At 39.0% G+C, this 14,166-nt stretch overlaps 1 protein-coding gene across 1 annotated transcript in view; it reads right to left on the reverse strand.

Moving 5' to 3' along the window:
• Positions 1–14,166, reverse strand: part of IFT57 (intraflagellar transport 57) — a 69,637-nt gene that overhangs the window by 47,953 nt on the left and 7,518 nt on the right. The window contains exon 4 of the mRNA XM_069552659.1: positions 4,805–4,895. Within this exon, the coding sequence (XP_069408760.1) occupies positions 4,805–4,895 (91 nt within the window). The remainder of the gene's footprint in view (positions 1–4,804; positions 4,896–14,166) is intronic.

The following is a 14,166-nucleotide window of genomic DNA, read 5'->3' on the forward strand; positions in this document are numbered from 1 at the left end:
ATGTGTCTTCATTCTCTTACTGCCAATTACTAAGGATATGATTATATACTGTGAGGACATTCTGTGAGAATATTCTGTGTCATGATCCTAATCCTTCCTTCTTCCCTCTAGGCTGCCCTCCCTCCCTCCTTCCCCTATCCCTCTCTCTCACTTTTCAGTTATCAATGTGTCCTAACTTGATGTGACCAGTCCAAAATGGAAGCTTTTGAGTTTCTTGTTGATCACAGAAGAACTTTACTTTGTCAGAAATAATCTTTGCCATCTATGAGCTATCCTACAAACTCTGGCAACAAAACAAAGTAATATACCACCATCCAGAGGCTTTTGGCACTGACCCAGCTCTCCTTACTAAGAAGAATGAGAACGGTAAAAGGCCTCCTTAGAGTAATATAATAACAAGGAAGAAGGAAAAGGAAAAAAATTCAAGAGACATGATGTAAGGGAACTAAGAGCCTCAGACACAACCCTTTGAGGAAGGCTTCAGCTTGGTCTTATGACAGCAGGTCTTTACTTCACAGTTGGCAAGAAATGTGTGAAGAGGATGCTTTCTAGTTTGTTTCTCTAATTTATACAAACAGCAATGCTGCTTTGAACATTAAATGGTTCTCAGAAAAAGAAAAAAAAAACCCTATTTTCTAAAAGTTACAAGCAATATGCTGACAGATGATTTTTTTGTCAAATATTTAATGAACAACTACTATGCACCAGGCATTGCATAATAAACTGGAGACAAAAAATGTGCAAAATTGGTTTATGCCCTCATGGAGTTTTCCTTCTGATTAGTTGGTTTTTGTCCTTTTTTCCCCTGACTAGCTGTTTTGAGTTATAGGTCTTTGAAGCTAAATACTGATGCATTAGGACCAGGTATCTGTAGATAAACTATTTACTACTAATAATAAACAGTAACTAAGAAACAAGATGAGGAAATATCTGAGGAAAATAAGTGAGATTAACAACAGGGACTATATGAGGACTTAAAATTTTCTAAGCCTGAATGGAAAGATTTATTACACAAAGAATAAAGTCTAAACTCCCTAAAATGACCAAAATGATCTGGACCTGGTCTTTCTTCCCAGTTAACCCTGGAGACGGGAATGGCAACCCACTCCAGTATTCTCGCCTGGAGAAGTCCACGGGCAGAGGACCCTGGCAGGCTATAGTCCATGGGGTCCCAAACAGCCATATAAGACTGGGCAACTAACATGCACAATCTGAAGTCACTCTCCTCCTCACTCAGAAGAGCCAGCCGCAATGGTTTTCTCTCAGTTCCTTGATCATGGTAAGCATCTTCCTTCCTCCGAGTTTTTGTACATGCAGCTCCACCAGGGTCTTGCCCAGTGCTTACTACATAACAGGTGCTCAATAAACACATGAATGACTACATTTTTACTTTAACTTTAAAAATTTATCACATGAAGAAAGATATCTTTTAAACTGATTGGTTTTACAATGGTCTTTTTCTTTCTATAGATAGTAGTCATCTTAAAAAAAAAATCAATTTATTTAACTGGAGGCTAATTACTATACAATACTTGGTGGTTTTTGCCATACATTGACATGAATCAGCCATGGGTGTACATGTGTCCCCCAACCCGAACCCCCCCGCCACCTCCCTCCCCATCCCATCCCTCTGGGTTGTCCCCGTGCACCAGCTTTGAGTGCCTTGTTTCACACATTGAACCTGGACTGGTCATCTGTTTCACATATGGTAATATACATGTTTCAATGCTATTCTCTCAAATCATCCCACCCTTCTCTTCTCCCATTGAGTCAAAAAGTCTTTTCTTTATATCTGTCTCTTTTGCTGTCTCGCATATAGGGTCATTGTTACCATCTTTCTAAATTCCATATATATGCATTAAGAAACTGTATCAGTGTTTTTCTTTCTGACTTACTTCACTTTGTATAATAGGCTCCAGTTTCATCCACCTCGTTAGAACTTATTCAAATGCATTCTTTCTAATAGCTGAGTAATATTCCGTCGTGTTTATGTACCACAACTTTCTTATCCATTTGTCTACTGATGGACATCTATGTTGTCTCCATGTCCTATTTGTATGGAAATACAAAAAAACCTCAAGTAGCCTAAGCAATCTTGAGAAAGAAGAATGGAACTGGAGGAATCAACCTGCCTGACTTCAGGCTCTACTACAAAGCTACAGTCATCAAGACAGTATGGTACTGGCACAAAGACAGAAATATAAACAAATGGAACAAAATGGAAAGCCCACAGATGGATCCACACACCTAAGGATGCCTTATATTTGACAAAGGAGGCAAGAATATACAATGGAGAAAAGTCAATCTGTTTAACAAGTGGTGCTGGGAAAACTGGTCAACCACCTGTAAAAGAATGAAACTAGAACACTTTCTAACACCATATACAAAAATAAACTCAAAACGGATTAAAGATCTAAATGTAAGACCAGAAACTATCTGACATGAATCACAGCAGGATTCTCAATGACCCACCTCCCAAAGTAATGAAAATAAAAGCAAAAATAAACAAATGGGACCTAATTAAACTTAAAAGCTTTTACATAATGAAGGAAACTATAAGCAAGGTGAAAAGACAGCCTTCAGAATGGGAGAAAATAATAGCAAATGAGGCAACTGAAAAAGAATTAATCTTAAAAATATACAAGCAGCTCATGCAGCTCAATATCAGAAAAATAAGCGACCCAATCAAAAAATGAGCCAAACAACTAAAAAGACATTTCTCCAAAGAAGACATACAGATGGTTAACAAACACATGAAAAGATGCTCAACATTACTCATTATCAGAGAAATGCAAATCAAAACCACAATTAGGTACCATCTCACGCCAGTCAGAATGGCTGCTATCCAAAAGTCTACAAACAATAAATGCTGGAGAGCGTACGGAGAAAAGGGAACCCTCTTACATTATTGGTGGGAAATCAAACTAGTACAGCCACTATGGAGAAAAGTGTGGAGATTCCTTAAAAAACTGGAAACAGAACTGCCTTATGACCCAGAAATCCCACTGCTGGGCAAACACACTGAGGAAACCAGAACTGAAAGAGACACGTGTACCCCAATGTTCACTGCTGTTACAACAGCAGTCATCTTTTTTACACATATGGTTTAAAATATTTATACTACTGATAAAATACATTAAAAACTTTAAAGACAGAAGGGAAAATAATCATCCATAATCCTTCTACCCACATATAACTAATATAAATATATTGGTGTTAACTGTTTTTCTGTGTATTTTACATAGTTGAGTTTGTGCATATAGTATGTTATCATCAAATGTCACTCACATTTCTTTGTAAACATTTCTTTTAATGGCTATGTGACATTCTACCATATGGATATGTCTAATTTATTTAATGGTTATTTTCAGCATTCACTATAAAATAATGCAGTGATTAATATCTTTGCAGCCTATCAGTTCAGTTCAGTTCAGTCGCTCAGTCGTGTCCGACTCTTTGCGACCCCATGAATAGCAGCACGCCAGGCCTCCCGGTCCATCACCAACTCCCAGAGTTCACTCAGACTCACGTCCATCGAGTCAGTGATGCCATCCAGCCATCTCATCCTCTGTCGTCCCCTTCTCCTCCTGTCCCTGATCCCTCCCAGCATCAGAGTCTTTTCCAAGGAGTCAACTCTTTGCATGAGGTGGCCAAAGTACTGGAGTTTCAGCTCTAGCATCATTCCTTCCAAAGAAATTCCAGGGCTGATCTCCTTCAGAATGGACTGGTTGGATCTCCTTGCAGTCCGAGGGACTCTCAAGAGTCTTCTCCAACACCACAGTTCAAAAGCATCAATTCTTCGGCGCTCAGCCTTCTTCACAGTCCAACTCTCACATCCATACGTGACCACTGGAAAAACCACAGCCTTGACTAGATGGACCTCTGTTGGCAAAGTAATGTCTCTGCTTTTGAATATGCTATCTAGGTTGGTCATAACTTTTCTTCCAAGGAGTAAGCGTCTTTTAATTTCATGGTTGCAGTCACCATCTGCAGTGATTTTTGGAGCCCACAGTAGCAAAATATATTACTGTTAAGTTATTTACAGAATGTATGTATCATCTACTGATTTTTTAAAAATCACCTGAAAAATGTAATTGGTCTATGACAGTAAAATATACTGCAACATTTTCCTTCTCCACCATTTTCATTTTAAATCATATATACACTTTCTAAAATACTAGTGTCAACTCATCTCTGATTCTGAGGAAGAACTCTTCTTCTCTAGCATTCTCCTAGTCCAGTCTGTTATAAAGACATGATCATTTAATTTCACACTATAGACAGAATTTTAAGAATGAGGATATGCCCAGAGGTTGCCAAACAACTTAAATAATGTTGATATTTATAAGTATTTTTTAATGTTCCTGCAGGGTAGGGTAGTAATCATCTTAATTTCAGAAGCATAAAGGAGTTCCTGAGAAATGAATGCTATTCTTATGAAGCAGACTGTATTAATTCAAAAGTCTATTGCTGTCTTCTAAATTCTCTATTATTTACGGTCTATTTAAGATCATGAATGGTTAACAAACTGTTTACCTATATAACTAGTGGTCGACTATTTTCTGTCTATATTCGAAGAACCTCTGCTAAATTCACACCATAATCATTAATGAACATGAGAATTAATTTAACCAAAGGTTTAAATTACTGGTATTTGGCACTATATTCAAAAGCTGGTTTTGTTTTTTAAATCTACAAACAATGAAATAAACTATATTCCAGAAAATGGAAGTCTAGGGGAATTAAGAGAAGGGAAATGAATCCAAAGGTGAAAATGGACAAAAAAGTTCAGCAACACACATACCACAAATTCTTCATCCACTTTATTCAATGTTAATTCTGCATCATCTTCTGCAACAGTCTCTTCATCTAATTCTTCCACTGGGTATGCTGGTCTAAAATAATAGAGCTTTACATGAGATGAGAGGGAAAAACAGAACATTTCAGCAGGGCAAAAAGGTACAATGTGAGTATTAAGGATCCTCCCCACTCTACGCCAGTTCTGGTTCTTTTTCACCTGCCCCTCTTCCCATAATCAGTTAAATGTTTCATGTATCCTTCCTGAAACTCTCTATGTAAAGAAGCAAAAATGTTTATTTCTAAACTTGCAGATTTAAGTAGTAATACATGAATGGGAAGGTACCATGCATACTATTAGCCAACCAACTTTCTTCACTTACTAACATATCATATTTAAGTACATACACAGTTGACCCTTGAAGAGCATAGGTTTGAACTGTGTGGGTCTATTTAACACAGAGATTTTTTTTTAAATCTATAGTAAATACTAACTATTACATGATTCTTGGTAGGTTGAATCTATAGATGTGGAACTGTGGATACGGCGGAACAGCTTATAAGGAAGCCCTACCCACTCCAGGATTCTTCAAAAATCCAAAGGACAGAGAAGACTGGTGGGCTACAGTTCATGGGGTCACAAAGACACGACTGAGTGCCTGAGTACAAGCACAAGCACACTAAGTTACATGTGGATTTTCCACATCCTTAACCCCTGCACTGTTAAAAGGTCAATTGTGCGTCTCTCTCTCTCTCCCTCCTCATCCCTCTCTCTTGCCCTCATGCTAGCTCTCTCTCTCAACATACCTGCACTGTTTTCGATCAAACAGCAGTACCATAGCAATGTAACTAGCAACCTATGGATGAACATTAAGATTATTTTTCATTTCCTTATTAGATAATGCTGCAAAGATCATTCTTATACATCAAGTATAAATGCTGGGCCAACAACTATGTCTATTTTGTTGTTTTGTTCAATATTACTAAAAACAACTTCCAAAATGTCACCCTAATTTAAACTCCCAATAGCAGTGATGCCTTTTCCATACATTTGCCAATATGGTAAATAAGCTTCAATTTTTGTCTATCATCTAAGGGAAAAAAATCCCTAATAGCATTTCTTTCACATGAGAGTGGTTGAATGCCTTCTCATGTTTTAACTGGTTATGTGTTTTTCAGTGAAATGCCTATCAATGCCCTCTGCTTTTGTGTATATTAAGAAAATTAATACTCTGCCTAACCCTGTTAGGCACTTCCCTTGTAGCTCAGTTGGTAAAGAATCTGCCTGCAGTGTAGAAGACCTGGGTTTGACCCCTGGGTTTGGAAGGTCCCCTGGAGAAGGAAATGGCAACCCGCTCCAGTATCCTTGCCTGGAAAATCTCATGGACAGAGGAGCCTGGTGGGCTGTAGTCCATGGGGTTGCAAAGAGTCGGGCACGACTGAGTGACTAACACTTACCCTGTTAAGATATTTTTCTTAGCTTATTACCTAAATATTAGCTATTCAGGACTGTTTATTATTACATAGACTTCACAACATTTTCTTGCATGAATCCTACTTTTCACATCATATATCTAACATCCCTTCATGGATCACAGTCTTGCTGTGACAAAGGGGCTTGCATAACTCAAAGAAGCTATGAATTATGCCCTGCAGGGCCACCCAAGATGGACAGGTCAAAATGGAGAGTTCTGAGAAGATGTGGTCCACTGGAGGAGGAAATGACAAACCACTCCAGTATTCTTGCCTTGAGACCCCATGAACGGTGTGAAAAGGCAAAAAGATAGGACACTGAAAGATGAAGCCTCCAGGTGAGAAGGTATCCATTATGCTACTGGGGAAGAAAGCAGGGCAATTACTTTTAGCTCCAAAAGAGGGAAGTGGCTGGGCCAAAGCAAAAACGATGTTAATTGTGGATAATTGTAATTATGTCTGGTGGTAAAAGTAAAGTCTGATGCTGTAAAGAACAATATTGATAGGAACCTGAAATGTTAGTGTCATGAATCATGGTAAATTGGTCATGGTCAACTTACCATCTTGTGTGGTCAGGTAGGAGACGGCAAGATTGAACATCTACATCTCAGGAATCAGTGACTAAAATGGATAGGAATAAGTGACTTTAATACAGAGGATCATTATATCTACCATTGCGGGCAATAATTCCTTAGAAGAAATGGAGTAGCCTTTATAGTCAACAAGAGTTCGAAATGTAACACTTGGGTACAAACTCAAAAACAGAATGTTATAAATTTGTTTTCAAGGCAAGCCATTCAACATTACAGTAATCCAAGTTTATGCCCCAACCACTGATGCTAAAGAAGTTGACCTGCTCTATGAAGACCTACAACACCTTCTGGAACACCAAAAAAGTTATCTTATTCATCATAGGGGATTGAAATGCAAAGTAGGAAGTCAAGACATACCCAGAATAATAGGCAAGCATGGCCTTGGAGTTCAAAATGAAGCAGAACAAAGGCTAACAGAGTTTTGTCAAGAAAATATGCTGGTCATAGCAAACACCCTTTTCCAACAATATAAGAGATGATTCTGGCTGTTCTTTGCAGCCAAAGATGGAGGAGCTCTATACAGTTAGTAAAAACAAGACCTGGAGCTGACTGTGGCTCAGATCATGAGCTCCTTACTGCAAAAGTCAGACTTAAATAGAAGAAAGTAGGGAAAACCACTAGGCTGTTCAGGTAAATCAAATCCCTTGTTTGTACAGCAGAGGTGATAAATAGATTCAAGAGATTAGATCTGATATACAGAGTACCTGAAGAACTATGGATGGAAATTTGTGACACTGTGCAGGAGGCAGTGACCAAAACCACCCCGAAGAAAAAGAAAAGAAAAAAAGCAAAGTGGTTGAGGAGGCTTTACAAATAGCTGAGGAAAGAAGAGAAGTGAAAGCAAGGAAGAAAGGGAAAGATATACCCAACAGAGTATATCTTTGAACACAGAGTTCCAGAGAGTATCAGGGAGAAATATGAAGTCCTTCTTAAGTGAACAGTGAAAAGAAAGAGGGGAAAACAATAGAATGGGTAAGACTAGAAATCTCTTCAAGAAAACTGGAGATATCAAGAAAACAAATCATACAAGGATGAAGCAATACAGGACAGAAAAGGTAAGGACCTAACAAAAGCAGAAGATACTAAGATATGGTAAAAATACACAGAAGAACTATACAAAAAGGTCCTAATGATCCAGGTAACCATGGATGGTGCAGTCACTCACCTAGAGCCACAAAACCTGAGTGTGAAGTCAAGCGAATCTTAGAAAGCGTTACTATTAACAAAGCTGGTGGAGGTGATAGAATGCCTGTTAGCTACTTAAAATCCTAAAACATGATGCTGTTAAAGTGCTGCACTCCACACGTCAACAAATTTGGAAAACTCAGCAATGGGCACAGGACAAGAAAAGGTCAGTTTTCATTCCAATCCCTAAGAAGGGCAATGCCGTACAACTACTGTAAAACTATGCTCATTTTACATGTATGTGATCAAACTACCATACAACTGCACTCATTTCACATGCTAGAAAGATAATGCTCAAAATATTTCAACCTAGGCTTTAGCAATATGTGAATCAAAAACTTACAGACGAATACACTAGATTTCAAAAGGGGCAGAGGAACGAGAGATCAAATTGCCAACACTTGCTGGATAGTGAAGAATGGAGAAAGCAAAGGAGTTCCAGAAAAATATCTGCTTCTGATTATTTAACTTATATGCAGAGTTTGGTTCAGTTCAGTCACTCAGTTGTGTTTGTGACCCCATGGACTGCAGCAGGCCAAGCTTCCCTGTCCATCACCAACCCCTGGAGCTTGCTCAAACTCATGTCCACTGAGTCGGTGATGTCATTCAACCATCTCATCCTCTGTTGGCCTCTTCTCCTCCCACCTTCAATCTTTCCCAGCATCAGGGTCTTTCTAATGAGTAAGTTCTTCGCATCTGGTGGCCAAAGTATCAGAGCTTCAGCTTCAGCATCAGTCCTCCCAGTGAACACTCAGGACTGATCTCCTTTAGGATGGACTGGTTGGATCTCCTTGCAGTCCAAGGGACTCTCAAGAGTCTTCTCCAACACCACAGTTCAAAAGCATCAATTCTTAGGCACTCAGCTTTCTTTATATTCCAACCCTCACATCCATACTTGCCTACTGGAAAAACCATAGCTTTGACTATGACTAGACGGGCCTTTGTCGGCAAAGTAATGTCTCTGCTTTTTAATATGCTGACTAGGTTGGTCATAGCTTTTCTTCCAAGGAGCAAGGGTCTTTCAATTGCATGGCTGCAGTCACCATTTGCAGTGATTTTGGAGCCCCCCAAAATAAAGTCTCTGTTTCCGTTGCTTCCCTGTCTATCTGCCATGAAGTGGCAGGACTGAAGGCCATGATGTTTGTTTCCTGAATGCTGAGTTTTAAGCCAACTTTTTCACTTTCTTCTTTCACTTTCATCACTTTTCTCTTTAGTTCTTCTTCACTTTCTGCCATAAGGGTGGTGTCATCTGCTTATCTGAGGTGATTGATATTTCTCCCAGGAAACTTGATTCCAGCTTGTGCTTCATCCAGCCCAACATTTCACATGATGTACTCTGCATGTAAGTTAAATAAGCAAGGTGACAATATATAGCCTTGATGTACTTCTTTCCCAATTTGGAACCAGTCTCTTGTTCCATGTCCAGTTCTCACTGTTGCTTCTTGACCTGCATACAGGTTTCTCGAGGCAGGTAAGGTGGTCTGATAAGGTAAGATATCCCATCTCTTTAAGAATTTTCCAGTTTGTTGTGATCCACACAGTCAAAGGCTTTGGTGGAGTCAATAAAGCAGAAATAGATGTTTTTCTGGAACTCTCTTGCTTTTTTGATGATCCAACACATGTTGGCAATTTGATCTCTGGTTCCTCTGCCTTTTCTAAATCCAACTTGAATATCTGGAAGTTCTCGGTTCATGTACCCTTGAAGCCTGGCTTGGAGAATTTTGAGCATTACTTTGCTAGTGTGTGAGATGAGTGCAATTGTGTGGTAGTTTGAGCATTCTTTGGCAGTGCCTTTCTTTGGGATTGGGATGAAAACTGACCTTTTCCAGTCCTGTGGCCACTGCTGAGTTTTCCAAATTTGTTGGCATATTGGGTGCAGCACTTTCACAGCATCATCTTTCAGGATTTGAAATAGTTCAACTGGAATTCCATCACCTCCACTAGCTTTGTTCGTAGTGATGCTTCCTAAGGTGCACTTGACTTCGCATTCCAGGATGTCTGGCTCCAGGTGAGTGATCATGCCATCGTGCTTATCTGAGTCATCAAGATCTTTTTTGTATAGTTCCGGGTATTCTTTCCACCTCTTCTTAATAGCTTCTGCTTCTGTTAGGTCCCTACCATTTCTGTCCTTTATTGTGCCCATCTTTGCATGAAATATTCCCTTGGTATCTTGAAGAGATCTTTTTTCTTGAAGAGATATCTAGTCTTTACTATTCTATTGTTTTCCTCTATTTCTGCGCACTGATCACTGAAGAAGGCTTTCTTATCTCTCCTTGCTATTCTTTGGAACTCTGCTTTCAGACAGGTATATCTTTCCTTTTCTCCTTTGCCTTTAATTTCTCTCCTTTTCTCAGCTATTTGTAAGGCCTCTTCAGACAACCATTTTGCCTTTTTGCATTTCTTTTTCTTGGGGATGGTCTTGATCATTGCCTCCTATACAATGTCATGAACCTCCATCCATAGTTTTTCAGGCACTCTATCAGATCTAATCCCTTGAATCTATCTGTCACTTTCACCGTATAATCATAAGGGATTTGACTTAGGTCAAATGTGAATGTCTAGTGGTTTTCCCTACTTTCTTCAGCTTAAGTCTGAATTTGGCAATAAGGAGCTCATGATCTGAGCCACAGTCAGCTCCTGGTCTTGTTTTGCTAACTGTCCAGAGCTTCTCCATATTTGGCTACAAAGAATATAACCAATCTGATTTGGTATCGACCACCTGGTGACGTCCATGTGTAGAGTCATCTCTTGTGTTGGAAAGTAAAAGTAAGTATTGAACACTTATTTCTCCACCAAGATCACTGACACACAGGGTACTGGATCAAGATGCCAGAGTAACAGGATGTGCAGTTATCTCATCCTGCGAGGGCACCAAAATCAGAACTAGCTCTTAAACTACCATCAACAGAATGCTGGAACCCACCAGAAAAAGACACCCCACATCCAAAGAAAAAGAAGCCACAACAAGATGGTAGGAGGGGTGTAATAATGATAAAATAAGATCCTATAACTGCTGGGTGGGTAACGCACAAACTGAAGAACAATAATACCGAAGAAGTTCTCCTACTTTTGTGAAAGTTCTGAGCCCCAAGGCAGGCTTCCCAGCCTGGGGACCCAGCAAAGGGATTAGGAATCCCCAGGCAATCTGACTTTGAGGACCAGCACAATTTGATTATAGGACTTTCACAGGAGCAGGTAAAATAGAGACTCTACTGTTGGAAAACAGAAACAAAACCCTATGCAGACCAGGACCCAGGGGAAAGGAGTAGTAACCCCATGGAGACTGAAATAGACGTATCTGCTAGTGTTCGAGTGTCTTCTTTGGAGGCGTATGTCAGCAGTGGCTCACTGTGGGGACAGGGGGACTGGCAGCAGCAGTCATGGGAGGTGCCCCTTGGGTCAGTCTTCTTGGAGATCTCCATTAACCCTAACATAGAGCCTACAGACTCCAGGCCTGGGTTGCCTCAGGCCAAACAATTAACAGAGAGGGAATGCACCCATCAGCAGACAATCAATCAAAGTTCTACTGAGCTGGGCCCTGTCCACCAGAGTAAGACCCAATTTTTCCCACTGCCAGTCCCTCCCATCAGGAACCTCACACAAGCCTCTTAGCCTCATCCACCAGAGAGCAAACAGAAGAAGCAAGAAGAACTACAATCCTGCATCTACCAGGATGAAAACCACATAACAGAAAGTTAATCAAAATGGAAAGGCAGAAGGTTATGTCCCAGAAGAAGGGACCAGACAAAACCCCAGAAAAACTAAATGAAGTAGAGATATGCAACTTTCCAGAAAATGAATTCAGAGTAATGATAGAGATGATCTAGGAAGATCTCAGAAAAAGAATGAAGATGCAAGAAATGTTTGTCGAAGCCCTAGAAGAACTAAAGAACAAATGAACAGAGATGAACAATACACTAGAAAGAATCAACAGCAGAATAACTGAGGCAGGAGAATGGATAAGTGACCTGGAGGAAAGAATGGCGGAAATTACTGCCATAAAACAGAATATAGAAAAAAGAATGAAAATACATGAAGACAGCCTAAGAGACTTCTGGGACAACATTAAATGCACCAATATTCACATTATAGGGGTCCCAGAAGGAGAAGAGAGAGAGAGAAGACTCAAGGAAATATTTGAAGAGATAATAGCTGAAAACTTCCCTAACATAGGAAAGGAAATGGTCAAACAAGTCCAGGAAGCAAGCACAGAAAGTCTCAGGCACAATAAACCCAAGGAGGAACACACCAAGACACACAGTAATCAAAAAGACAAAAAATTAAGGCAAAGATAAACTATTAAAAGCAACAAGGGAAAAGCGACAAATTACTTACAAGCAAACTCCCATAAGGTTATCAGCTGATTTCTAAACAGAAACTCTACAAGACAGAAAGGAGTAACATATTTTTTTCGGCATATATATTTAAAGTGCTAAAACAGAAGAGAACTTACAACCAAGAATACTCTACCCAGCAAGATTCTCATTCAGATTTGATGGAGAACTCAAAAGCTTTACAGACAAGCAAAAGTGAAGAGAATTCAGCACCATCAATCTAGCTTTATTTACAACAACTGCTAAAGGAACTTCTCTAGGAAGGAAACACAGAAGAAGGAAAAGATCTATAAAAAATAAACCCAAAACAATTAAGAAAATAGTAACAGGATCATTATCTTAAATTATCTTAAATGTAAATGGATTAAATACCAAAATATATAGACTGGCTGGTGGATGAAAACATGGGCATGTTTGCACTTCCACTTACCTCATCAGTCTACTTAACCCTCTAGATCGTATGTAATTATTATATGTTAGGTTAATCATGTTTCCATTATGGCTTGCAATTGTAATTATCTTTTATTTTTTGTCTGGATATTGATTATGAAAACTGATAAAAGTCATCTACTATTGTGATTGTGATTATTTAACTATTATCCCTTTTAATACCACTGCATCATGATTGGTCAACAGAAAATAACAGAATTCTATATCACTAAAACTACCATTTAATAGGAAAACCTGTAATCACTTTTTAAAATCCAGATGCACATTAGAATGATCTTGGAATTTTTTTTAAAAAATAGAAATGCCCAGCTATTGTTTTTTCTCCAAAGTTCCAGATGTGATTCTAATGAGCAGTCATGTTTGAAAACAACTGGACTATATAATGATCTTAAAAAAAAAAAAAAAAGAAATACATGCAATTGGAGCTGAAGTCTGAGTAACGCAGCCTAGTGGTCCTCCCACACCTGCTGATGTGATTGCTCAGGGGAAGGATAATACTGTATTAGTGATGATCCCCAGACAAGAAAAACATGCCATTTAAACCACTGTTAATCTCATGAATAGGTTATTCTTGGAAGCTTGACTGTACTGTGGGTTGTCATTCACGCCTCAACCTTCAAGGATATGCCTCGATTAAAAGAAAATATGAAGAAAGCTATAGGATAATCTTCAGCTGGAGAAACCTGAGCTGGACCTGAACTCAGGATAACTTCACTTGTTCAGCAAACAAGGCCTGTCCTTTCTTAATTTTGCCTTTCTATGGACAAAATTTATCTGTCTGCTAGATCATATCCCATTGATAAAGATACAGCTCAAGCCTTGAACACAACGATTATATGCCAATGTCATGTGTTACTTTAACAGTTGCACCTACTTACTGATAGATTGTGACAAGGCTATGATAGACTGACTGTGATGTGGAACAGCTTCTTGCATTTGGGGAACCCTGCATACTGGAAAACTCCATCAACTATTGTGAATGGACAGTTTCCCCTAAAACCTACAATATGTTTTTTGAAAGCACTCCTCAATTAGTAAGTATTATAACTGATGATGTAAACATTAGCTCCAGGTATCACTTAGGAATCCCTTTCTCTGGATGCTTAATACATGTTAATCTTTTATATTGGAAGAGGACCATCTATTATTATTTCACTCCTCCACCATGAAAATTCAGGTGTTATCGACTTCAATGTTATTTCCTACTTTGTTCGTAATAGTAGCTTTTTCTTAGAACCCCTACATAAGATTTTGCAAGGAATCAAAGTATTAAAATATTTCATATGCTGTGGTTAGTCACTCAGTAGTGTCTGACTTTTTGTAACCCCATGGAA

This window comes from Ovis canadensis, chromosome 1, assembly GCF_042477335.2.
Source record: "Ovis canadensis isolate MfBH-ARS-UI-01 breed Bighorn chromosome 1, ARS-UI_OviCan_v2, whole genome shotgun sequence".
NCBI lineage: Eukaryota > Metazoa > Chordata > Mammalia > Artiodactyla > Bovidae > Ovis > Ovis canadensis.